This window comes from Bos javanicus, chromosome 2, assembly GCF_032452875.1.
Source record: "Bos javanicus breed banteng chromosome 2, ARS-OSU_banteng_1.0, whole genome shotgun sequence".
In the NCBI taxonomy this organism is placed as follows: Eukaryota; Metazoa; Chordata; class Mammalia; order Artiodactyla; family Bovidae; genus Bos; species Bos javanicus.
In genome coordinates, this window is record NC_083869.1 from 104,280,470 (window position 1) to 104,304,935 (window position 24,466).

The window sequence follows — 24,466 nt, forward strand, 5'->3', positions numbered from 1 at the left end:
TCACTGTTTCCTGGAAGATTTTCTTCAAGATGATATGAGGCAGGCTAGGTTTTGTATTGTTATTTGTCTAGAGACACATCTGTGTGAGGGAATCATGGGATGCTGGGTTCTGTAACTCATCTACTGGGGTTTGGGCAGGGCTGTTCTGAAACAGGAGTATGCTCATGCATTCGGTCTCTCTGGGTTTTATTTATTTTTAATTGTTGATGATTGCTTTACAATACTGGTTTGATTTCTATCATACATCAACATGAATTAACCATAGGTGTACATATGTCCCCTCCCTCTTGAATCTCTCTCCCACTTCCTGCCCATTCCCAACCCTCTAGATTATTACAGAGCCCCAGTTTGAGTTCCCTGAGTTGTACAGCAAATTCCCATTGGCTGTCTGTTTACATGTGTTAGTGTATATGCTTCCATGCTACTCTCTCCATTCATCTCACTCTCTCCCTCTTCTCAAGTGACAGGACTTAATACTTGGCTTTGTTTTGAAGTCTGAAGCTTACTAGCTAGGCAAATGCTTATATTAACATGGGTGAAGCAACTTTTTTTGCGAATCTTTGACTTCCATGGTGATCATTTTTCTAAATGCCAATTTCAGGTCTCATAATGTGCCAGATTAGCTCCCTTAAGGTAATTTAGGGGTTAAAAAAATTATTTATATTTGTCATGTTGCTTTATATTCATTGGGATCTTTAGAGTTGTACTTCGTATATTTATATGCATTAGCTCTGTAGAGTGTATTTAGATCATGTCTCTATCCAGAGAGCTTAGAAGCCAGCTGAATGTTCAAGAGCTAAAGTGATAAGATACCAAATGATGGTTAAGATAGAAGCCAGAGTCTTTATATAATAAATTTATCACCAGACTACTATGTGCTAAATAGTCTCAGTATAATTTTAATTTGCAAGCCTTGAAAAAATTCCTTTTATCTGTGTGGCATTGTATCACAGTGTTTGTGTATATTTATATGTTTTGCAGGGTTTCAGGGGGTAGGAGAGTGATTAAAAGTGGTAATGGTTATGCCTCCTTTCTTTGTTCTCATGAGTTATATTTAGAATGTAATTACCATCCCATCATCTCTACTAATTCTTTAATTCAGCTCATCGGTAGAGTGTGGTTAAGAACAGAAATTTTGGAGTCAGACTGGTTAGAATCTTGGCTCCACTACTTGCTAGTCATTTAATCCTAGTATAATGACTGTCTCATAGTAGGAGGATTAACATGATTAAGGGCATAAGACCAGAAAAGTAGAGGGCCTTCTCAGTGATACTGAGTAGTTGGGTAAGATGTACTGGGCATATACAGATTCGTGGTCAGAGCAGTATATAAAAGACAACCTGCATTTTCTCTTTTAATCTTCACAGCAAGCAGTGAAGTAGGCACTCTTGTCCCCATTTTACAGATAAGAGAACTGAGGCTGAAAGACATTCATTAACATGTGCAGTATCACATAGTTAACAGCTAGTAGATTTGAACCCAGGGCTGCAAGAGTCTGTGTTTCTCCATACTATTCTGAGTTAGGAAGGGTTCTGAATGATACACTGAAGAGTTGATGCTTAATTTTGAGAGCAGCATGAAGCTGTTTATAATTTTGAGGAGCAGAATCTCAGAGTTGTGTTTTAAGACGATTAATAGGACATATGGATATAGGATGAATTGGAAGGAGAAGGGACTAGACATGAGGGTGCCAATTCTTTTGGTTGCAAGCAAAGAAAGCAACTCTGGTTTATCTTAGGCAAAAAGCAAATTCATTGGTAGAGCAATGGAGAGGAAAGAGTTAAATATGGTTTAAGTTTAAAGAGTATAGGTGAGTAGCTTTTCTCTCTTAGCTTTTTGCAGTTACCCACATGCTTCCTTTGCCTGTCCCCTACTCTCTACCCCCTAATAGGTAGAGTTCTCTCTTCTAGATAGAGGGATTAGTTAATACGAGCAAGGACTTGTCGTATTTGTAGTCTGTTCTCTACTTTTGGCCATATACAAAAGTTGCACTACTTGATTTGCCCTTTAAAAGATGAACCAGAAAACATGACACTTTTAACGAGAAGTTTCAAATTACTCTTAAACAATTCAAGTAAGATGTCTGAAAAAACATGTACTACTCTTATGTGCCATGTATTTCCCTCTTAATTTTTTGTTGACATTTTTTTATCATTAGCTTTTATTAAGACATATAGAAACGTGTTTCTTTTTAATCAAATACTTTGCATGAACAGAGTGAGAGGGGCTAATAAATAAACATTGGATCACAGAATCTGCCCCCAGACACACACGTTTCTTTGTTTCTTCGAGTGAAGATGCACGCATGTGCTTTTCCTTTTTATCCGCCCAAGGTCAGACTCCTTGGATTTTGATGATCTTTCTCCCTATTAAACATACAATACTATATAGTGAAAGGGCTCGACCATACATAGAACAAAGACCCTGAAACAGGGTTGGAGTTTTTTTAAGGAGCCAAGAGCCTATATGTGTATGAATACCCTAAGTAAGTAAAAATATATATATATATAGACAATCCTACCCCAGAAATAAAATAAATTTAAATGCAGAAAAATATCCAGCATATCAATTGAATGTTTCTGAATAGAAAAATTTTGGCATCTTCCGTTAGGCATTTATAAATCTCCAGCATCCATTTTTGGGAACATTTTGTTCTGAAATTTTCCAATAGGAGTTTTTCTCTGTAGATTTCCAGGTTTCTGAATAAATGTGTTCTTGTTATTATTTGTATAAATCATGATTATACTTTATAGTCATTCATGGTTTATATTTGGTTGGTAACTAGTACATTGCATTTGCTGCTGTTCTTTCTTCTAGGCTGGATAATCATCAAGGTAACTAGATGGCAGAATATGCTACTTAAAAAAATATAATTAGATTTTAATTATCTCTATATTGTATATGTTTGTGGATCTGCTGCTTCCTTTCCCTCATTGATCACAAGGGACAGAAATTTGATTCCAGGGAACAGTATATAGAGGCTTGATCTGGAGTGTGCATATATTGTTAATGTATATGTGGGGCCAATTTCAGTTGTAGAAAATGAGGCCCCATATGCTTAACAGATGCTCTTCTCTTGTTCTCCAGGGTTCCGCTATGGGAGTGATATCATTCCTTTCTCTAAAGTGGATGAGGAACAAATGAAGTATAAATCGGAGGGAAAGTGCTTCTCTGTCTTGGGATTTTGTAGATCTTCTCAGGTAAAGCACATATTCTACTAATTGTAAACAAAACAGACAAGCTTTTTTCTCATTATTTGAAATGGTGTGGTTTTGATTGGACCTTTTATGTATACTTATTTCACTTTTAATTTTTCTAAATGCAGTTTGCGGTGCTACTATCTTTGATTTTTGAAGATTGAAAATCAAGAGGTGGAGAAGTCAGCATAAATCAGAAGAACAAACTCAATGAAAAGTCACTTCTTAGCTTTGGTGTCAGTGGTAGCTCATGGTAGCCTTAAAGAAACAGCAACCAGTTCTTTGCTGTTGTATTCCTTTCTCTAATTGTAAACTGGAATGTTTTATAGGAATGAAAGTCTAGTTAGGTTTTGAATGACCATAGATCTCTTAGAATATCATTGATTTATGCCAGTCACCCTTCTCAGTGCCCAACAGAGATCTAAGATGTGAAGCTTGTTCATAAGTCATCTGTTTTTAGACTGCAATACAGAGATGCAAAATAGACACATTGGGAGATGAAGTAACTCAGTGAAGGCTGTGAGATACAATACACGGTCCTAGAAAGAGTCATTAAAGATTCATAGAGGTCTTAAGTGAAATGTTCTTGAAATGTACTTGAATAAGTAGAAAGTGCATCTTTTCAGGCTTTTTAGAGATGAAGAGATTCTTGTTGGCTCCAGAAGAACTCAAGTGAGAATTAAAATAAATATATTCCAGTATACCAGATTTGAACTTCTTCATGTTGCTCTAGCATGTGGTCCTTGTGTAAGTCAGTGTTAGAATAATTCGGTGAAGTTGGGGAGAATGTGTTTCATGATATGCTCAAACTGTTAGGTGCATTTTTAAGATTCATAAGCCAAAAATTGAGAATATTTACTTAAAGTCAATACAGTTTTAATGGTGAGATTAAATACTTTTTGGAAGTTGAGAGTCTCTAACAAATTACAATCAACATACTTTTCTTTAAAATTATTTACTTTGGGAGGAGTGATTAAACTTAAAATTTATGTTTATTAAAGTCAGTGCTTATGAGGCAAGTGAAACAGAGCCTCCATTCAGACCTGCTTGTAGAAACTGGCCTCTTGGGAACTAATTCCAGATAGGCAGAAAAGAATTGCCTATCTAAAACCGCTACAACTGTAATTCAGCACTCAAAAAACTTAAATCATCTGTGCCACAGTGGGTGTGGGGGCCCATTTAGTTAAATGATGAAGCAAGAAAGAGTGAGCTGAAAAAATACATATTCCATTTAAAGAGATTTTTATTCACTTAAACTGAAGTTTTAAGTCATGAAGTATTTTCTAAATCAACTTTTTTTGATGTTAAGCTCTAAGTTATTTTTATCTTAAGTACATTATCAGACAGATACAATAGAAATAGTCATGCTACTGCTACTGCTAAGTCATTTCAGTCGTGTCCGACTCTGTGCAACCCCATAGACGGCAGCCCACCAGGCTCTGCCATCCCTGGGATTCTCCAGGCAAGAACACTGAAGTGGGTTGCCATTTCCTTCTGCAATGCATGAAAGTGAAAAGTGAAAGGGAAGTTGCTCAGTCGTGTCTGACTCTTCTCGACCCCATGGACTGAAGCCTACCAGGCTCCTCCGTCCATGGGATTTTCCGGGCAAGAGTACTGGAGTGGGTTGCCATTGCCTTCTCCAAGAAATAGTCATAATAGCTACCATTTACTGATTACAATATTACAGTCAGTATACTAAGCATTTTATGTAAATTCCCATTTAATTCTTGTTATAACCCTCTTCAGTTCAGTTTAGTCGCTCAGTCGTATCCAACTCTTTGTAACCCCATGGACTGCAGCACACCAGGCCTCCCTGTCCATCACCAACTCCCAGCGTTTACTCAAACTCATGTCCATTGAGTTGATGATGCCATCCAACCATCTCATCCTCTGTCGTCCCCTTCTCCTCCCACCTTCAATCTTTCCCAGCATCAGGGTCTTTTCAAATGAGTCAGTTCTTCGCATCAGGTGACAAAAGTATTGGAGTTTCAGCTTCAACAACAGTCCTTCCAATAAATATTCAGGGCTGATTTCCTTTAGGATGGACTGGTTGGACAACCCTCTTAGGTAGGTGCATGATACATACTTTATATATTAGGAAATTGAGGTTCAGAGCTGTTAGATAATAGGCCCAAGGTGACCCAGTTCGAAGGTAGTAGAGATGGGTTTTGAACAAGGTCTCTCTGACTCTAAAGCTATGCCATTAATCAGCTGTGATCTGTGCACCAGTAGACAGGCTCATTTTTGAATAGTCTAGCTTTTATATCCGGAGAAGGCGATGGCACCCCACTCCAGTACTCTTGCCCGGAAAATCCCATGGGCAGAGGAGCCTGGTAGGCTGCAGTCCACAGGGTCACCAAGAGTCGGATACGACTGAGCGACTTCCCTTTCACTTTTCACTTTCATGCATCGGAGAAGGCAATGGCAACCCACTCCAGTGTTCTTGCCTAGAGAATCCCAGGGACGGGGGAGCTTGGTGGGCTGCTGTCTATGGGGTCGCACAGAGTCGGACACGACTGAAGCAACTTAGTAGCAGCGGCAGCAGCTTTTATATCAGAGAAGGCATTGGCACCCCACTCCAGCACTCTTGCCTGGAAAATCCCATGGACGGAGGAGCCTGGTGGGCCGCAGTCCATGGGGTCGCTAAGAGTCGGACACGACTGAGCGACTTCCCTTTCACTTTTCACTTTCATGCATTGGAGAAGGAAATGGCAACCCACTCCAGTGTTCTTGCCTGGAGAATCCCAGGGACGGGGGAGCTTGGTGGGCTGCTGTCTGTGGGGTCGCACAGAGTCGGACACGACTGAAGCAACTTAGCAGCAGCAGCAGCAGCTTTTATATATATGCTTTCGTGTATTGTGTTAACAAATGCATACACAGCATCTTAAGAAGGTTTTTCCATAGCAACTAAGGTAAAGTGTACGTATGTACCTTCTAACAGACTAGTAATTAGCTTTAAATAAATAAGATCACATAGTTTTCCAGATTCCCTTAAACTGAGGGACACTAATATTTCTGGATTGAATTAGTGTGAAACTTTTCATTATATAAAATGGACTTTTTTTTTTTTGAATTGTGAATTACTCTTTTAAATTTTCAGGGGACTTTTCACTTTTTCTTCTTCCAAGTTGTCAGTATTCTTGGTATCTAATTATAGGATGGACAAGAATTTAGCCAGAAATTCCCCAAATGTCTGACTGTCCTTTGAGAAGTCATTTAGGTGCCTTAGGAAAAGGTATCATTAACTGTTCTTGAATCAGTCAACTATTACAGATTCTAATAAAAGGGCAAATAAATCTATACAAATGTAGCAGACTGAAAATATAAAATTATTCCCATATTTCTTCAAATAATGGTTTTCAGATGGGGAATGGATGTGAAGATGGAGGGTATTTAGATTACATGGGCCTCAACCCCACACCTTTGAGACTCAGTTTTCTTGAACTGCTGTTACTGTGAAAGTGCTCACAATTTCTCAGCATCAGAGGTGGGAGTGCAGAAAAAATATTTGAGAAGCATTACTTCTCTTATGGCACCTTCTTAGAAACTCTGGGCTCAAGATGACATAGATCAAAGAGATGTTGATCTTGGTTGATAGATGCAGGTGGTTATAATATCAGGAACTCTTAGTATTCATTTTCTAGTCTGTCTTTGACTCTGATGCTCTGCTAGTTAAGTAATTTAAAGGACAAATGGTACTCTAGTCTCTTGCAATTCATCAGTGCTTTGTCATTGCTCTTAGGATGAAGTCCAAACCACTTTGCTTATGAGACTTCATGATCTGATCTATGCTAAATCTTACTCATCTGACTTTACATTTATTGTGTTTAATTTATTTGAACCTCAAGTAGTAAGTTGTTTCTAGTGCCTGTGAATGTTTTTCAAGCAAGAGCATTTTGAATAGAATTTCTTAATAACATGTGGCATTATGGTTTCATATGTTCCTTACTTTGGATCTAAACCAGTTCTTTTTCTCACTTCCTCGTGTAGGTCCACATGAAATATTTTATGGGAAATCAAGTTCTAAAGGTCTTTGCAGCAAAAGATGATGAGGTGAGTTGACAGTAGGTCTTTAAGGCAGGGCCACAGAATTGAATTGTCATTTTAAGTGAGTTGTTTGGGGCTTTTATAGTTTAAAATAACATTAATTCTTGCAACAGCAGTGGGAAAATTCACTGACCTTTAGCTTTGAAAATGGAGAAGTGATAAATGAGTTTGTCATAGCATGAGCACAAGGCCTGAGAACATAGTCCTGCAATTGGAGATCAGGTGAATATTAAAAACAAAAACGTTTGAGCAAATATATTTAATTTGGGGATCTCATGGTCACAGGTTCAGGAAGTGTGGCATTAGGTTAATATTTTCATTTTCATAAGCAGAACATTTAGTGCTGGCTTGAACTGAACAAAGCTAGTGGAGGTAATGAAATTCCAGCTGAGCTATTTCAAATCCTAAAAGATGATGCTGTGAAAGTGCTGCACTCAGTATGCCAGCAAATTTGGAAAACTCAGCAGTGGCCACGGGACTGGAAAAGGTCAGTTTTCATTCTAGTCCCAAAGAAGGGCAATGCCAAGAATGTTCAAACTGCCAAAGTACACTTATTTCATTTGCTAGCAAAGTAATGTTCAAAATTTTTCAAGCTAGGCTTCAACAGTTCATGAACCGAGAATTTCCAGATATTCAAGCTGGATTTAGAAAAGGCAGAGGAAGCAGAGATCAAATTGCCCACAGCTGGTGGATCATAGAAGCAGCAACAGAATTCCAGAAAAGCATCTATTTCTGGTTTACTGACGATGCTAAAGCCTCTGATTGTGTGGAAACAAACTGGAAAATTCTTAAAGACATGGGAAAACCACACCACCTTACCTGCCTCCTGAGAAACCTGTATGCAAATCAAGAAGCAACAGTTAGAACTGGACACGGAACAATGGACTGGTTCAAAATTGGGAAAGGAGTATGTCAAGGCTATATATTGTCACCCTGCTTATTTGACTTATATGCAGAGTACATCATGGAAATGCCAGGCTGGCTGAAGCACAAGCTGATATCAAGATTACAGGGAGAAATACCAATAATAACATCAGATATGCAGATGACACCACCCTTATGGCGAAAGCAAAAAAGGAACTGAAAGGCCTCTTGATGAAAGTGAAAGAGGAGAGTAAAAAAGCTAGCTTAAAACTCAATATTCAAAAAGCTAAATCATGACACCCAGTCCCATCACTTCATGGCAAATAGATGGGGAAACAATGGAAACAATGACAGACTTTATTTTTCTTGGGCTCCAAAATCACTGCAGATGGTGACTGCAGTCATGAAATTAAAAGACACTTGCTCCTTAGAAGAAAAGCTATGACCAACCTAGACAACATATTAAAAAGCAGAGACTTTACTTTGCCAACAAAGGTCCGTCTAGTCAAGGCTATGGTTTTTCCAGTGGTCATGTATGGATGTGAGAGTTGGACTATAAGGAAAGCTGAGCGCCGAAGAATTGATGCTTTTGAACTGTGGTGTTGGAGAAGACTCTTGAGAGTCCCTTGGACTGCAAGGAGATCAAACCGATCAATCCTAAAGGAAATCAATCCTGAATATTCATTGGAAGGACTGATGCTGAAGCTGAAGCCCCAATACTTTGGCCACCTGATGTGAAGAATGGACTCATTGGGAAAAGACCCTGATGCTGGGAAAGATTGAAGGCAGGAGGAGAAGGGGATGACAGAGGATGATATGGTTGGATGGCATCACTGACTTAATGGACATGAGTTTGAGCAAGCTCCAGGAGTTGGCGAAGGACAGGAAAGCCTGGCATGCTGCAGTCCATGGGGTTGCAAAGAGTTGGACAGAACTGAGCGACTGAACAACAGCAACAAAGCATGCTGAAGATCCACTTACTCACTGGACAGCTTCCATCATTGAGAAGTTTGTCTTATTCTCTTTGCCCCTTTCTCTTCATTCTCTTTCTACATCCCAGGAGGTTGTGTTTTCAGGCTGGTTTCTGTCTGATTAACAACCCGTGACTGTTACATCCTATGTGCACACCTGCCCTCTCTACAGATATTTCCTGTGCAGTCTTCAAGTCAGAACTCCCTTGGAAATTTTGATGTTAACTGGAGGCTTACCATCCTGTGTCTGTTTCAGACTACTTAAACAGGTCTCCAAGTTCCAGAAGTTATTTATATTTGGAACTGGTAAACTGGATGCAGAAGGCTTGTTCAGGTGGTGGTGTTAGGGATCTAGTCCTCCTTTTCCCCTCACCTCTGAAAGGTAGCTGGCTGCTGATTTAGTGAATGGATATGCCAATATCCATTAGAGCAGTAAAATTAAGAGAAGAAAATGCTTGGCTTCCACTCAATGTTGGATTTGTTAATGCACAGTAGGTGTATGTGACTTCTCAAATTTGAAACTCCTACTTCATGGATTTCTCCTGAATCACATCCTTTTGGGAATCATGCAGTTCAATATATGTTGTCAACACAACTGCATTTTTAACTTCTGCCGAAGTTTTAACTCCAGCTTAATGTCCTTTTACCCAAAGAAAATTTTGATCACTTCGTGTGATTGCTGGGTATGAGTAAGAAAAGTCACGTCACAAAGCCATGTTAGCACGTGTCATTGTCTAGACTTGCTAGCTCAGGTCAGGGCAGCCTTGTGGCTTGTGTAGTTCACATCCAGCCTTATACGGAACCTATAGATCACAGGGTCACTTTGTGACACTCAAGAAAAAAAAATTCTTCTACTAACGGGTCAGGGCTATTCTGTGGTGTCAGTTCTTGATGTCATACTCAAAGAATAATATTAACTAATTGGAGCTTAATGAGATAAGCTGAGGAAGAAAGAAATTGTCATGGAAATTTTCAGTAAAAGATAACATGGAGAATACTTGTGTAGGTAGCAGGAAAGTAGGAGGGATGAGGGATGTGATAGCCTTCTTCAGATACTTAGCGGGTTATCATATGAAGCAGGAGCTAGACTCTGCTTCCTGCCAGAGGATAAATTGGAACCAACAAGTGGTCGTTTTGTTCACAATGAAGAATTATTTTATCAACAAGGATTACTGTCTCCATATGGATTGGTTCCTTGTGAGATGGTCCAGTCCCCATTCCTGTAAGTTTCTAAGCAGAGTCTCCATCAGTCAGATGTGGAAGGCAAGTCCTTCATCATGTGGGTTGCCAAACTAGATGAATACTTTTGTTTTCAACTCAAATATTCTAGGAATCTATGAATATATTCCTTTTTAGGAATATTTTCTTCGGTTATTAGCATTTTTTTTTTACAGAGAATCTACACTTAGGTCCTGGTTTTCACTGTGTGGAAGAGAAATGGAGGAGAAAGGAGAGGAAATGGAGCCTTAGTTGAGAATCTACACTTAGGCCCTGGTTTTCACTGTGTGGAAGAGAAGTGGAGAGGAGAAAGGAGAGGAAATGGAGCCTTAGTTGAGTTTCCCACAAGTGTAGTGTTGTGTTAGAGCAGACACTGGGGACCCCGTCCTTCCTTCTTTAAATACCTCAGTTGGTTCTGTCAAAGACATCCACATAAAAACTTGCAGATACATTGGAAGTAATCTCTTCTTTAGTTTCCCACTGTGCTGATATGGTCTCTTGTATGGGACTTGTTAGAATATATACATTCTGTACTTGGTACACTTGGCTATGGACAGGGAGGCCTGGTATGCTGCAGTCCATGGGGTCGCAAAGAGTCGGACATGACTGAGCGACTGAACTGAAGACATTACTTAGCCAAGAGTAGGCACTAAGTTAATACTCCTTGAACTGAAAAGGTAATCACTCTATCATGACATCTGTAGAGGATTTTGATGGCAAGATATTGATATCATCGTTTTTTTTGTGGAGAAGATGGGAATATGCATAGCTAACGTTGATGGAAGTTAGCTGTGGCCCCTGAGAAAAATACAAAGTGTTTGAGAGGTTAGTGAGAGGAGGGAGGGCTTAGTAAAGCAGATCTGAAATGGACTGCTTGTCAGTTTGCTGATTCTTGAGGATGGGTTCAAAGCTTGAGAGCCCAAGCTTGAGAAGCTTGAGAGAGAGTTTTGGGGAGAGCATTCCAGTGAGGAGAAATTGTACATGGAAAAAGCTACTGGGGCGGGAAAGCACAAGACTTGCCTGTGAATAACGATCTGCTCTACCAAGGCTGAGAAAGAGGTACCTGTGGAGGTTTTTATGGAAGAGAGTGACATAGTCAGCTCTCGGAACAGGGGACACCATGATGGAACAGGGCGGATAGAATGTGAAAAATGGCATAAAAGTCGAATTTGTAGAGCCTGATGAACACTTGAAGTTGAAGGACAGTAGGCAGGCCTTATCAACAACTTTCGGACTTCTCATTTGGAATTGATGTTTGTAGAAGGAGGGAGTACAGGCGGAGAAGAGGGGAGTGATACTAAAGTTAGTTTTGGTCATGGACAGTTTGAAATACCTGAGGTATAACAGTACAAGTTATCTACCAACTAGTAGGCTGTGTAAGTCTAGATCTTAGGAGTTTTAAAGCTGAATATACAGATTTTTGATTCATCAACTCATGGGACTGGATGAAAGAAATTGTCACCAAAGTAGAGTTCTTTTAGAGTGAGAGGAGGAGAAAAAGGCCAAGAGCAGAATTTCAAGATTGGAAGACAAGAAGAGCTGGGGGAATAGTGGTCCACAAAGGTAGAATAACCAGAGGAGAGTGTTACTTCTGAAGCCAAAGAAGGAGAAAGTATAGAGAAAGAGGGATGGTCAGATGCTACTGAAAGGTCAAACAGATAGAATGGAGACTAAGAGTTTGGCAACTTGGAGATCACAGGGCACTTCAGAGTAGTTTCAGGAAGGAAATGGCTACGTAGCTGGTTTAGATTGAAGAATAATTGTGTTCTAAGTGGTGAAACAAGATTATTTCATGAAATTTAAGATGAAGGAAAAGAAGGTTACAGATAGTAATTTATGGAGAGAGGGCAAGGAAAAATTTTGTTTAGAGTTAGGTATAAATTCAGAGGAGAAGGAAAGTTGAAGGAAAAAGAGCATATAACAAAGTTCCCGAAGAGGTACAGTAAATGTGATCAAATGCAATGTGTACAGTGTAGCCTTCAAGTGGATAGAGGGGTATTTAATATCCGAAACAGGGAGAATGTGGATAGCAATCTTACAAGTATTCAGTTGTGCTGTGAAAATCCTCACATGTTGGACACATACTAACACAAACATCTCTCTTACTAGGCGGCAGCAGTTGCCCTCTCCTCCCTGATTCATGCTTTGGATGAATTAGACATGGTGGCCGTGGTTCGATATGTTTACAACGAAAAAACTAATCCTCAAGTTGGCGTGGCTTTTCCTTTGATTAAGGACACATATGAGGTAGAACCTGCAAGTCGTTTATTCATATTAATTTTTTCCCTTCAGTTGCTTTGTTCTAAACAGTGTTTTTCAACTGTTCATGTGCATGGGAGGTACTGAGGGGATCTGGTTAAAATGCACATTCTGATTCTGTAGCTCTGGGGAGGGGGATTGCCTGAAATTCTGCATTTCTCACCCACTCCCACCTAATGCTGAGACTGCTGGTCTGGGAATCACTTTCAGTTGCAGTGAAAGAACATAAATTACAAGAGTGTACAAGGAGCTTCCTAATAAAACAACTGGTAAAAGTTGACTATGACTTACTGTTTGCCCAGTCCAGTGACTTCCTCTCCATTCTCATCCTTCCTGACGTCTCAGAACCTCAAGGGAATACAGATTACTTCCCTTTTTACAATAGTCTTTACTATGGATAAAGGCTGAGGGTGTGATTTTCTTGTGATCCTGCTGAATTTACATTTTTTAGGGCTGTCCTGTTGAAAATACAGATCTAGATTCCTTGCCATTTCTTGTGTCTCAGCGAACTCACTGTGGCAGAAATGGAAGAGAAGGCAGGTATCCTGACTTCCACGTCAGCCTGCCAGTCACCTTGACTCTTCTCATCTGTTATGTTAGTCATGCGTTTTGTAGATATTTGATAGTCTTTCTTTGAGCATTTCTTTTATATTTACTATTTTTGTACTGTTTGCAGTTGTGTACAACTTATCACAGGGCTTCCCAGGTGACTCAGTGGTAAAGAATCCACCTGCAAAGCAGGAGCCATGAATTCAGTCCCTGGGTCAGGAAGGTCCCCTGGAGAAGGAAGTGGCTACCCACTCCAGTATTCTTGCTGGGAAATCCCATGGACAGAGGAGCCTAGCAGGCTACAGTCCATGGGGTCGCAAGGAGTCAAACACGACTGAACTGAGCAACTGAACAACAGCAGTGGCTCATAGCAGAGATCAGAGCATGTCACTCTCCATGTCCTATACTTTTGCCTTCTAATTTTTTAAATCCTTCTGTTGAGCCATTTTCATAGCATTTGGGATCAGCTTTAAATTTTTCCATTAATTCAGTTGTCTGTTTTTATCTCCACTGTCTCTCATTAGTGTTTAGTGTACATACAGCTGCCTTTCATGGAAGATTTGCGCCAGTACATGTTTCCATCCTTGAAAAATAATAGGAAATGCACTCCCACAGGTGAGTTTATTTCCATTTTGCTCACTGATTTGCTCTAAACACAGACTGGGGGAAACCACCTGTCTTTAGTCGTGTTTGAGGGCTAGGATTTCACAGGGTGGGATTATAGTTGACCCTTGCACACTGAAGAGGTTTGGGGCACTACTCCCCCAGTTGAATATCCATGTATAACTTTACAGGGCCCTCAGTATTCACAGATCTGTATCTGTGGATTCAGCCAATCTCAGATTGTATAGAAATGTACATATTTGTAATCCATGTGGAGTCAGGCATGGACTTGAATGTGTAGAAGATGCCAGTGTATTATAATATTCAGTCTTTTCCTCTTGATAATTCCAAATTTTAAATGAGAAGAACATTTAAAAAAGAGAACTTTGTTGAGAGAGAACCTAATAGATATAAATCACTCAGGATCTAAAACATTATTTTTCGATCCGTTGATTTATTTCCTGTGAGTTGACACTTTTGTTTGCATTTGCTGCATTGGAAAAATAGATCATTAAAGCTGTTTGACGTATTTCCCAAGTCAACATTTATGTAAGGGTGTGTGATGCCAGCGTGGTCTGGCCTGATACTAGCCTGGAGTAGCAGATGGAAATCACTGAATATTCACCCACACAGTTTCCACCTCCTTCTTACTGCCGGGTGGACCCTGCAGTCGTCAGTGTGAGATGGTGCCTGAAGCCTCCGTTAGAAAGTGAAAAAATGGAACAGAAATGTCTCATGATAAATGTCTGTATGCTCATTCCTTTTGTAGTAGCTGTCTGAAAGGGATGTTTGAAAGGTGAAGAACAGAAGTATAATAAACTTTAAGGAGCTGCTTACTCTTTTCCGCCTTTTGCCTAGTGGCTGTGAATGATCCCAAAATAGCACTTCAGCTTTTTAACAGCTGAACTGCCATATGAATCAGCAGAATGAAAGTTCCTTGTGGTAGTTTAGGTAGAAGCATTTTGGGGAGAATTGCTTTGGGCTGTGCCATTTTTATTGACTGTAGATTTTTACTGGGAAGAGCTTGCTTTCTATCTGGTATCTGACCGACGTAAAGAAGAGGACACCAAGTTTCTCTTCTCAAAGATCCTTAGAATTTGCCTGGAGTGGGGTAAGACATGTATGCAGGACATTTTTCCAAAGAAGACATACATATGAATGGCCTGCAGACACATGAAAAGATGCTTGACATCACTAATCAGCAGGGAAATGCAAGTTAGAACCACATCTGTCAGAATAGCTGTCATCAAAATGACAACAAATAACATGCTTGTGAGGATGTGGAGAAAAGGGAAATGCAGGGCACTGTTGTTAGAATGTAAATTGGTGCAGCTTCTATGGAAAACAGTACGGAAATTTCTCAAAAAATTAAATTTTTACCATACTATCCAGCACTTCTGATTCTGAATATTTTCCCACAGAAAACATAAACACTAACTCAAAAAGATATATGTATGCCTATGTTCATTGCTGCATTACTTACTACAGCCAAGATATGGGAGCAACTTAAATGTCCATCAGTAAATGAATGAACAAAGAAGATGTGATACACACACACACACACACACACACACACAGTGGAGTATTACTCATCTATAAAAAAGAATTAAATCTTGCCATTTGCAGCATGGATGAACCTAGAAGGTATTGGGTGGCTTTTTTGGTTACATTTTGTGGAAAAACCTGAACAAACTTACTGGCCAACCCAGTATTATTCCAGGTAAAATAAGTCAGACAGAAAAAGAGAAATACGGTATGATTTCACTTAAATGTGGAATCTAAAAAACAAAACAAATGAGCAAACAAAACAGAAACAGACTCATAGATACAGAGAACAAACTGGGGGTTGCTAGAGGGAAGTAAAATAAGAGGATGAGTGTAATAGGTAAGAGTGATCAGAGGTAAAAACTTTTAGTTATAAAATAAGTCACAGGGATAAAACACGTTTTACATTGCAAATGTAGTCAGTCAGTCAGTTCAGTTGCTCAGTTGTGTCCGACTCTTTGCAACCCCATGGACTGCAGCATGCCAGGTTCCCCTGTTCATCACCAACTCCTGGAGCTTGTTCAAACTCATGTCCATCGAGTTGGTGTTGCCGTCCTCTGTCATCCCCTCTCCTGCCTTCAATCTTTCCCAGCATCAGGGTCTTTTCCAGTGAGTCAGTTCTTCGCATCAGGTGGCCAGAGTATTGGAGCTTCAGCTTCAGCATCAGTCCTTCCAATGAATATTCAGGACTGATTTTCTTTAGGATTGACCGGTTGGATCTCCTTGCAGTCCAAGGGACTCTCAAGAGTCTTCTCCAACACCACAGTTCAAAACCATCAATTCTTCAGTGCTCAGCTTTCTTTTTGGTCCAACCCTCACATCCATACATGACTACTAGAATATAGTCAATCATATTGTAATAACTTTGCATGGTGACAGATGGTAACTAGATTTATTATGTTGGTGATTTTGTAATGTTCAGAAATACTGAATCACTACATTATACACCTGGAACTAATGAAATGTTGTAGATAAATTCTACTTCAATTAAAAAAAGATATGCATGCAGGTCTATATGATTAATGCCATGAGATTTGTGAGAGGAAAGAACTCTATCTGCCTTGCTGCTGCGGCTAAGTCGCTTCAGTCGTGTCCGACTCTGTGCGACCCCATAGACAGCAGCCCGCCAGGCTCCCCCACCCCTGGGATTCTCCAGGCAAGAACGCTGGAGTGGGTTGCCATTTCCTTCTCCAATGCATAAAAGTGAAAAGTGAAAGTGAAGTCTCTCAGTCGTGTCCAACCCTCAGCAACCTCATGGACCGCAGCTTTCCAGGCAAGAGTACTGGAGTGGGGTGCCATAGCTTGTAAAAGAATCTATTCCCTCTGGTCCAGTGATGTCTTCCTGTTAAGTTGGTATACTCCAATACAGGTTATGTTAAATCCTTATAAAGCTGATGTTTCATTACCAAAGGAATGCTTTTAATGTTTTTCTCCTTTGCCAGTTACTAGTTTTTTTAATGTCAACTCAAGGGCTTCCTTGGTGGCTCAGACAGTAAAGAGTCTTGCTGCAATGCAGGAGACCTGGGTTTGATCCCTGGGTGGGGACGATCCCCTACAGAAGGAACTGGCCCTGTAGTATTCTTGCCTAGATAATTTCATGGGCAGAGGTGCCTGGTGGGCTACAGTTCACTGGATCTCAAAGAGTCAGACACAACTGAGTGACTGACACTTTACTTTTTCCATAAATACCCAGTATTTTGAATTACCATATGGAAGGTGGGTTTTGTTTGACTGTGGTGCATTCCTCTAGAGCACTTTTGATAAGATATCCCGTTGTCAGAAGTTCATCAATTGGTAGACCTCAGAAGTACCTAAGAGACCAGCTATTCTAAACGGCTCTCTTTGCCGATAAGAAAACTGAGGCTTAGGTTAAATGACTTACGTAACTGGAGAATGCTTTTGGCAGGGCCAGGACTGTCTGTCCTGCCAATGTTGCTGTGAACATCTATGAATGGAAGGCCTTTGTTTGGGAGACTAATGGAACTAATCGTTGTTTCTTTTTGCTGTTTTGTTTGTCCTTGTCTTAGAGGCACAGTTGAGTGCTGTTGATGCTTTGATTGACTCCATGAGCTTGGTGCAGAAAGATGAAGAGGAGGGCACCATTGAAGACTTATTTCCAACCAGCAAAATCCCAAATCCTCAATTCCAGAGACTGTTTCAGGTGAGAGAAGAAAGATGAACCAATCATAGACTTTTTTAGATGAAAGAGAGCAGAGTGAAAAGTTAGGGCAATTGGCTGGTCCAAGTCAAATCAAGAGCTCAGTTGCTCTGTTTAATGAAAGATTAACACCTTTCTCTTCCTACTGAAAAGCGATTAAAAAAATACTCTGAATTTTTAGAAAGAAAGAAGTAATTTCAGATGTTCTTAAATATTTTTTTCTGGGAGAAGGCTAGATTTTTGGTTTTGTGTCTAAAATAGGAGGGCAAAATAAAAAGCAGATTCTTCTGTTATATATATATATATATATATATATTTTTTTTTTAAACAGAGTTTTCTCCTATGTTTTATGTGAATGAGACTTTTCATTGTTTTTTATATTCAAATAGTTGGGGATTTTTTAGGGACTGTGTAGTATATAACCATGACTTCCCTGGTAGCTCAGATGGTAAAGCGTCTGCCTACAATGTGGGAGACCCGGATTCAATCCCTGGGTCGGGAAGATCTCCTGGAGAAGGAAATGGCAACCCGCTCCAGTATTCTTGCCGGAAAAATCCCATGGATGGAGGAACCTGGTAGGCTATAGTCCATGGGGTCGCAAAGAGTCGAACATGACTGAGGAGAAGAAGTGTTAGAAGTCAGATAGAGAGGTTATAGTATGAACTTATTAAACAGTAACTAAAGAAAAATTTAAATTTCTGAATCTTGGTCCAAGGGAATTAGAAGATGGAGATTGGATTAAAGGAAACTGGGAACTTGATAAGGGACCTATCTTATACGATGGAAGGGGAGGAATGGACCACTAATGAAGGTTGGTCCCAGTCCTGGAATAACCTGGTGACAGCAGGACATAGGCATCTCTGAACCCCACACAAAGCTGTGAAAAGTCACCAGCAGCTTCTCTAGGCAGACTTCTCCCCAAAGGGGAGTGGAGGGCCTACTCTTATGACAGCTGGGGAGAGGCAGGGAGGTAGGAGTGGAGGCTTCGTATTGGGGGTCCACTGATTGCCCCTTTGACTCATTTCTCAAAGCATCCTTAACTAACTCAAGTCCAAGTTAGGGCCTGTTATGATTTTATGGGCTCTTCTACTCAAAAGAAGCTGCCTAGTTTTTTGATACTACACAGTTTCCTTTAAACTTTCTTTAAAAAAGTCTTTTGTTCTAAAATCAGTACTATGAAGCTTAACAGGTCAAGATCTGACTCAGTAAGTATTTTTGTATTCTAAGTATAATCAAGTATAAATTACTTGTATAAATTCCTTTGCTGTCTTTGACAAGTAGACTTCAAGACCTGCTGTTTTTGACAAATGGCCATTGCCACTTGACAGAGAAGGGAGGCATAGATTAGTTGGTATGGAAAGCTTGCAAAAACAGGTCACCGTGGTGAAAAATAGAAACTTCTAATACTTGGTAAATTTATCAAGGGTGGGTACTGAACAGATGCAAGCCATAAATGCAGGCATTGTTATCTTTTAAAGCTTTAAGAACTGGCAACTTTGATTTTTACAACCTGCTAACTTTGTTTTGTTTTGTGGGGGTGAGTTTTTAATATGGCTTATCTGTATAAAGAAGTATCATTACTGGGGTATTTATAAATTGAATTCACTTTTTCTACAACAAACATTGGGTACTCCTAGTGTATGAAGGCAATGGCACCCCACTCCAGTACTCTTGCCTGGAAAATCCCATGGATGGAGGAGCCTGGTAGGCTGCAGTCCATGGGGTCGCTAAGAGTCGGACACGACCGAGCGACTTCCCTTTCACTTTTTACTTTCATGCATTGGAGAAGGAAATGGCAACCCACTCCAGTGTTCTTGCCTGGAGAATCCCAGGGGTGGGGGAGCCTGGCGGGCTTCCGTCTGTGGAGTCGCACAGAGTCGGACACGACTGAAGCAACTTAGCAGCAGCAGCAGCAGTGTATGATGTGCTGGAGATACTGGAAACTCACTACCTGAAAGGACTCCTCCAGGGGAATGAAAGAGAATAGAGAGAAGAGAGGAATAGAGAGTAGAGTAGTAAAATTCATAGGCTCAACAGTGGTGGGGTACAAAATGCTGTGGGAATAAGAGGAAAGAGAGATTCTTGCAAGTGAGTGACTTAGGAAGATTTCATGAAGGAGTAAAGCTGATGGGTGATGTGACGAGAGCATGCCAGGCAAAAGAAGTAGCACATGGGAAAACCAGAGAACACAAGAAGTGTGATGTATTTAGGGATCCACAAAGAGTTCCCTTTGGCTGGGAAATAGGCTCTATGGGAAAACGATGGGAAAGGTGGCAGGTAGCAGGCAGGTCATGAAGATCCAGTAATTTGGGTTTCTATCCCATAGGCAGTGGGAAATCAGTAAAGGCTGTTTTCAGTAGGCAGGTGATGTGAATTTTAGAAAATAGGTCTGATGGTGGCACAGGAGATGGGCTAGAGACCAGTTAGGAAACCTGCAGTGGCCCCTAGGAAGACTTGAGTTACAGCAGTAACAGAGAGTAGAGAAGAGAAAATTTAGAAGCTAGAGTGGATAGACTTTAAGGGATTGGGTGGTGGCTGATGAGAAATAGAAATTGAAGAAAACAGAATCCTAACTTGGACCACTGGAGGAGTGATGTCACCATGAATCAGGATAAGAAATATAGAGCGAACAGATAGAAAAGGTAGTTCATCTATTCTTGCAGGTGTTCAGTTTGAGTTATCTGTCAGCTATTCCAGTACAGACACTCAGGGGCAAGTTGGAAGTAGGGGTGCGAAGCCCAGGAGGGCCTTCAGGACTAAATGTCTGTACATTTGAGAGCCCTCCTCATTTAGATAGAAACAGAAGTGAATGAGGTCACCTGGGAGAGTGTTGAGTGACACAAGGGCAGAGAACGAAGTCCTGAACACCGGTGTGACTGGACAATTAGGGAGAGACAGAAAGGCTGCTAATCAGTGTTCCTAGTTCCCCGCCTCCTGCCGCCCCCCACAAGCTCAGAGAGGTAGAAAGAACTAGAAGGGTGTTGGAGTCAGACATTGCGCAGTGGTGAAGAGAGCTGAGCCTGGCAAAGGGCCTCTGGGGTTTGTAGTGATGTCTGATGACTTCAAGGACCTGGCGACAGTGGAGTGATGGGGCAGGAGCCAGGTTACAGAGCCTGGAGGAGAAAGCCGCACTGATGAAGGGGAAGAGAGAGAGAGGAACCAGAAAGCTACAGGAGGAGGTAGGACCCAGGAAGACTTTTCTTTTTTTTCTTTTAAAATGTCTTATAACTAAGGGTGAATGAGCTGGGAGTAGAGGGCAAAAGGGAGGAGAGGTTAACAATCAACTTGTTGGCAGGAGTTGTTAATTTAATTCTAACTTTAGAAAGAAATGCTGAAAAATATCCTTTGTCAAGTGTACACTCCTGCCTTTTAAATAATTGATACCTGGTTGCTAAAATCAACATATTAGTAACTTACGAGCTAGCCATGTGGCCTGAAGTTTTTATTTTTTATTCCTCTAGTCTTTTTCTAATTGTAAAAGTCACATAAAGGAAAATAGTTGCTTAAAGGAGAAATTAAGTAGACTGAGGACTGAGATCTCAGCGTCTTGGCTACTGAAAAGTATGATTTTCTCATAACCTGTTTTTTTTAATAAATTGAAATTTTTTTATTGAATTTTTACCCCACTGAGCCTTATTTAAAATGTGACCTTTGAGAAAACATGAGAGTTTGATGGTTTTGAATATCTCTTGTGGGTTCCTTATTACTGACTTAAGGATAATGATACTATTTGAAAGAATTGCCTAGAATTCACAGTTCTTTCCCCAAAAATGTCACTTGACTATCATAGATAGAATCTCCTAGAGTATTTGAGAGGTAGTGTGCTGTGTTGGGTATTAGATTTCTGCTTACTTCTTTAGGACTTTCTAAATTGTTTTAGGTATTTTAATGACTGACCTAAGGGAGAGCGTGGTGAATTATAAATTATTTATGAGAAGGTCAGGGTAGATTCAGAGTTTGAGATCTTTTTTGGTTTCCCCTTTTGCTGTGCATTAAACAGGCCCAATGTCATTGATGTGCCAGGGAAAGTAATTAGGAAAAAGGAAATCAGGACTCTGAAACAATGAATTTACCAAGAGAAGGAAGGCTTGGTGTTGGTCTATTGAAATCAGGGAGCAGTACATGAAATTTCTAGAGGAGATTGGTATTTAATTCCTACCTCGGGGTTTTCTTAATTTATAAAACATTGACTCTGATGATATTTACTACTTAAGCCCAAGTATCTTTTTTTTTAGAACTAAGAAGTCTAGCTTCCATTTTCGACAGGGTAGGAAAACAATACATATATACCTTGTGGTATGAAACAGTAATTTTAAAATTGTAGGAGCTATTCAGTTCCCTGGGTTTTTTCTTCACAGTTACTAACATATAAATTGTTTTAAAAAGTGGGAATAGGAGTTTTGTTCTCCAGCCTAATTTTGTAATTATCCTCTAGCAAGGGGAATAAAACGTCAGTATATTCATAAGTTTCACTTTTTCTCTTTTTTTTCCCTAAATGGTTACTTTATTCTTTGATGACATTCCTGCATTCCTTTTACAGTATTTACTTTTCTGGGCAGATAACAGTACTTTGCCACGGCCTGGCTTCCTAGTCTGAGAACAGTTATCAGTGATTGAATAGAAGTGGCCTGCTGCCCGGGTTTCCACTTGCGTGAACAGTGGAGAACCTGTCCTAGCCTTGACCTTGGCCCCACTCCTGGTGCAGCTTCCTGAAACCTCTGTCAGCAACTGGAATTCTGAGGAAGAGCACCGTATTCACTCAGCCAGTATCTGTTAGGTGCTTATCATGTTGAGGCACCATTTTCAGCACTTGGGATTCTGCAGTAAATAAGACCAGCAGTGTTTCTACTTTCAGGGGGAAAGTGGAGGTAATAAGTAAACTAAAAGGTTGATAAGGTAATTTTAGATAATGATAAATACTGCACAAAATATAACATCAGGTTCACGATAGAGAATGACTGGGTGGTAAAATGAAGATAAAGGTCTCCTTCATATAGTGTCAGGGGAAGCCTCTCAGAAGAGGTGATAAGTGAGCAAAGAACAGAATGATTTTAAAAGGGCCAGCTCCATTGAGATCTAAGGGAAGGCAGAAGAGGCCAAGGAAGCCTTACACATGGGACCTAAAATCTGCAGAGAGCTGGTCTTTGAGTGGAGAAGGAGGAGCCCAGGCTAGTTGGGTTGTGGTGAGTAAGGAGGAGAGAGGCAGTCAGTGGCTCTATTATGGTTGACTCCAGACAGGAGAGCCATGAGAGTGGACATGGGAAGACCAGTTAGAAAGGGGTTGTGGTAGCCCATGTGAGAGGTGAAGGTGCCTGGACAAGAGTGCTGTGGTAGAGATGGATGGAAGTGAGTGGATGACTTAGGGAGGTTGGAGAGAGACCTCTGGTGTCATCTCTTGCACAGTATTCCTGGGACTCACTGAGCACCTACCCTTTAGCACCTGATTTATCCAGCTCGTGTTGTTTTCTAAGATGGTGCAAGGGAGAAAGCACAGCATGCTGAAGGGAGATAAAAGGATTATAGCTGAAAGGTTATACTCCCAAACTGTCAGAGGCTGAGGAAACCCCATATGTCTTCCATGAAGCCAGAGCAGGGGACTCTTTTTGTGGGATGAGGCTCTTTTCCAGGAGGGCTTCAGCTGACGGTGCTTCTAGGCTGGGGTCTGTTTTATGGTTGCTTTTAGACATTACCACCTGCTAACCAGGGCGGTTCTGGGTCGGCCCGCTTTGCTGTCTTTGACTAGTGGTAGGAATCTTGTAGCCCTCCCAAGCTAAAGATGGAGGATCACTGGTCAGCTGTGTGTGGTGTCCACGTCTGCATTTCACAGTCCTTACTCCTCTTTCACAGTGTCTGCTTCACAGAGCTCTCCATCCCCAGGAGCCTCTGCCCCCCATTCAACAACACATTTTGAGTATGCTGGATCCCCCCACCGAGGTGACAGCTAAATGTCAGGTTCCTCTCTCCAAAATAAAGACCCTCTTCCCTCTGACGGAAGTCATCAAGAAAAAGAACCAAGTGACTGGTCAGGACATTTTCCAAGATAAGTAAGTACTCAATGGAGTTGTGTGTGAGGTTAGAGCACAGAAGACTGGTGGTGGTTTTGGAGGGGCTCTGTCATTAAGGATTGCAACCTGGGTTTGTAGAATCACAAAAGTGGGAGAAAGAAAACTCTTGCTGTTTGAGCCTTGCATTGGAAATCCAGCGTGGATACGTTTTATCCTGCTTGTGCATCTAGAAATTAGAGCTACCTTTGGGGCTGTTGACTTTTTGATCCACGTCAGATTCTTAGTGAATTTTATTTATATATATATATATGAAGATAAACGATCTTTGAATATCTGCAACTAAATTTTACTATTTTTAAAGTAAGGTACTGGGGATGAGAGGAGAGGGGTGAAAATCATCAAGTTTTTCATTTTGGGGGTAGGCTCTTAGGAGAATATCAGTGAGATTTTCGGAAGGAAAATTGGGAGAATGAGAAACCTGGCCGTCTGCAGCTGTGCTCTTACTGTGTTGACGTGTTTAGTTATACCATTAATGAGGTAGTTACAGTTTAAGGATTGTAAAATGGTTTTCATGCCCTTAGATCAAGCTTGCAGGTAGCTATTAAGTGTTTTTTCCCTGCACATCAGAGTCTGTTTAGAATTATATAAGTTTCCATTCAAAGCAGAACACAAACAGACCTTAGGCTGTTCTTATCCAGAATTATTTGGGTGTATGACATTGATTTCACCAGGTTTTGGTCTGATTATTGGTAAATTTTCCCCCCAGATCAAAATGATATACTCATTTTTGTAGGTTGTATGCTGAGATCCTATTTTAGATCACAGTTTTTTTTTTTTTCCTTTTTCTTTGATTTCCTTCCCACAGCTGTGTCATTATTGACAAAGTTTTTATTTGTCAGTACCTGATTGGAACCGTATTGAGTAACTTCCAGAAATCTTCACAGGGTTCTGTAAAGTGTTAATTCAGTGAATTATCTTCCAAGTTAAAAAGACATCTTTGCATTTTCTGTGGCTTTTAAAGGCTACTACCCCAAGCTTTGTCAGAATTGG

General features: G+C 40.5%; 1 protein-coding gene across 3 annotated transcripts in view; it reads left to right on the forward strand.

The window, feature by feature from the left end:
* XRCC5 (X-ray repair cross complementing 5) overlaps positions 1-24,466 on the forward strand; it is an 86,022-nt gene that overhangs the window by 16,673 nt on the left and 44,883 nt on the right. For 2 of the 3 annotated variants that reach the window (XM_061384219.1, XM_061384212.1), the window contains exons 9-14: positions 3,088-3,200; positions 7,188-7,250; positions 12,407-12,544; positions 13,630-13,720; positions 17,281-17,414; positions 23,259-23,455. In XM_061384219.1, coding sequence (XP_061240203.1) covers positions 3,088-3,200; positions 7,188-7,250; positions 12,407-12,544; positions 13,630-13,720; positions 17,281-17,414; positions 23,259-23,455 — 736 coding nt within the window. The remainder of the gene's footprint in view (positions 1-3,087; positions 3,201-7,187; positions 7,251-12,406; positions 12,545-13,629; positions 13,721-17,280; positions 17,415-23,258; positions 23,456-24,466) is intronic. The other variant, XM_061384229.1, reaches the window with a different exon arrangement.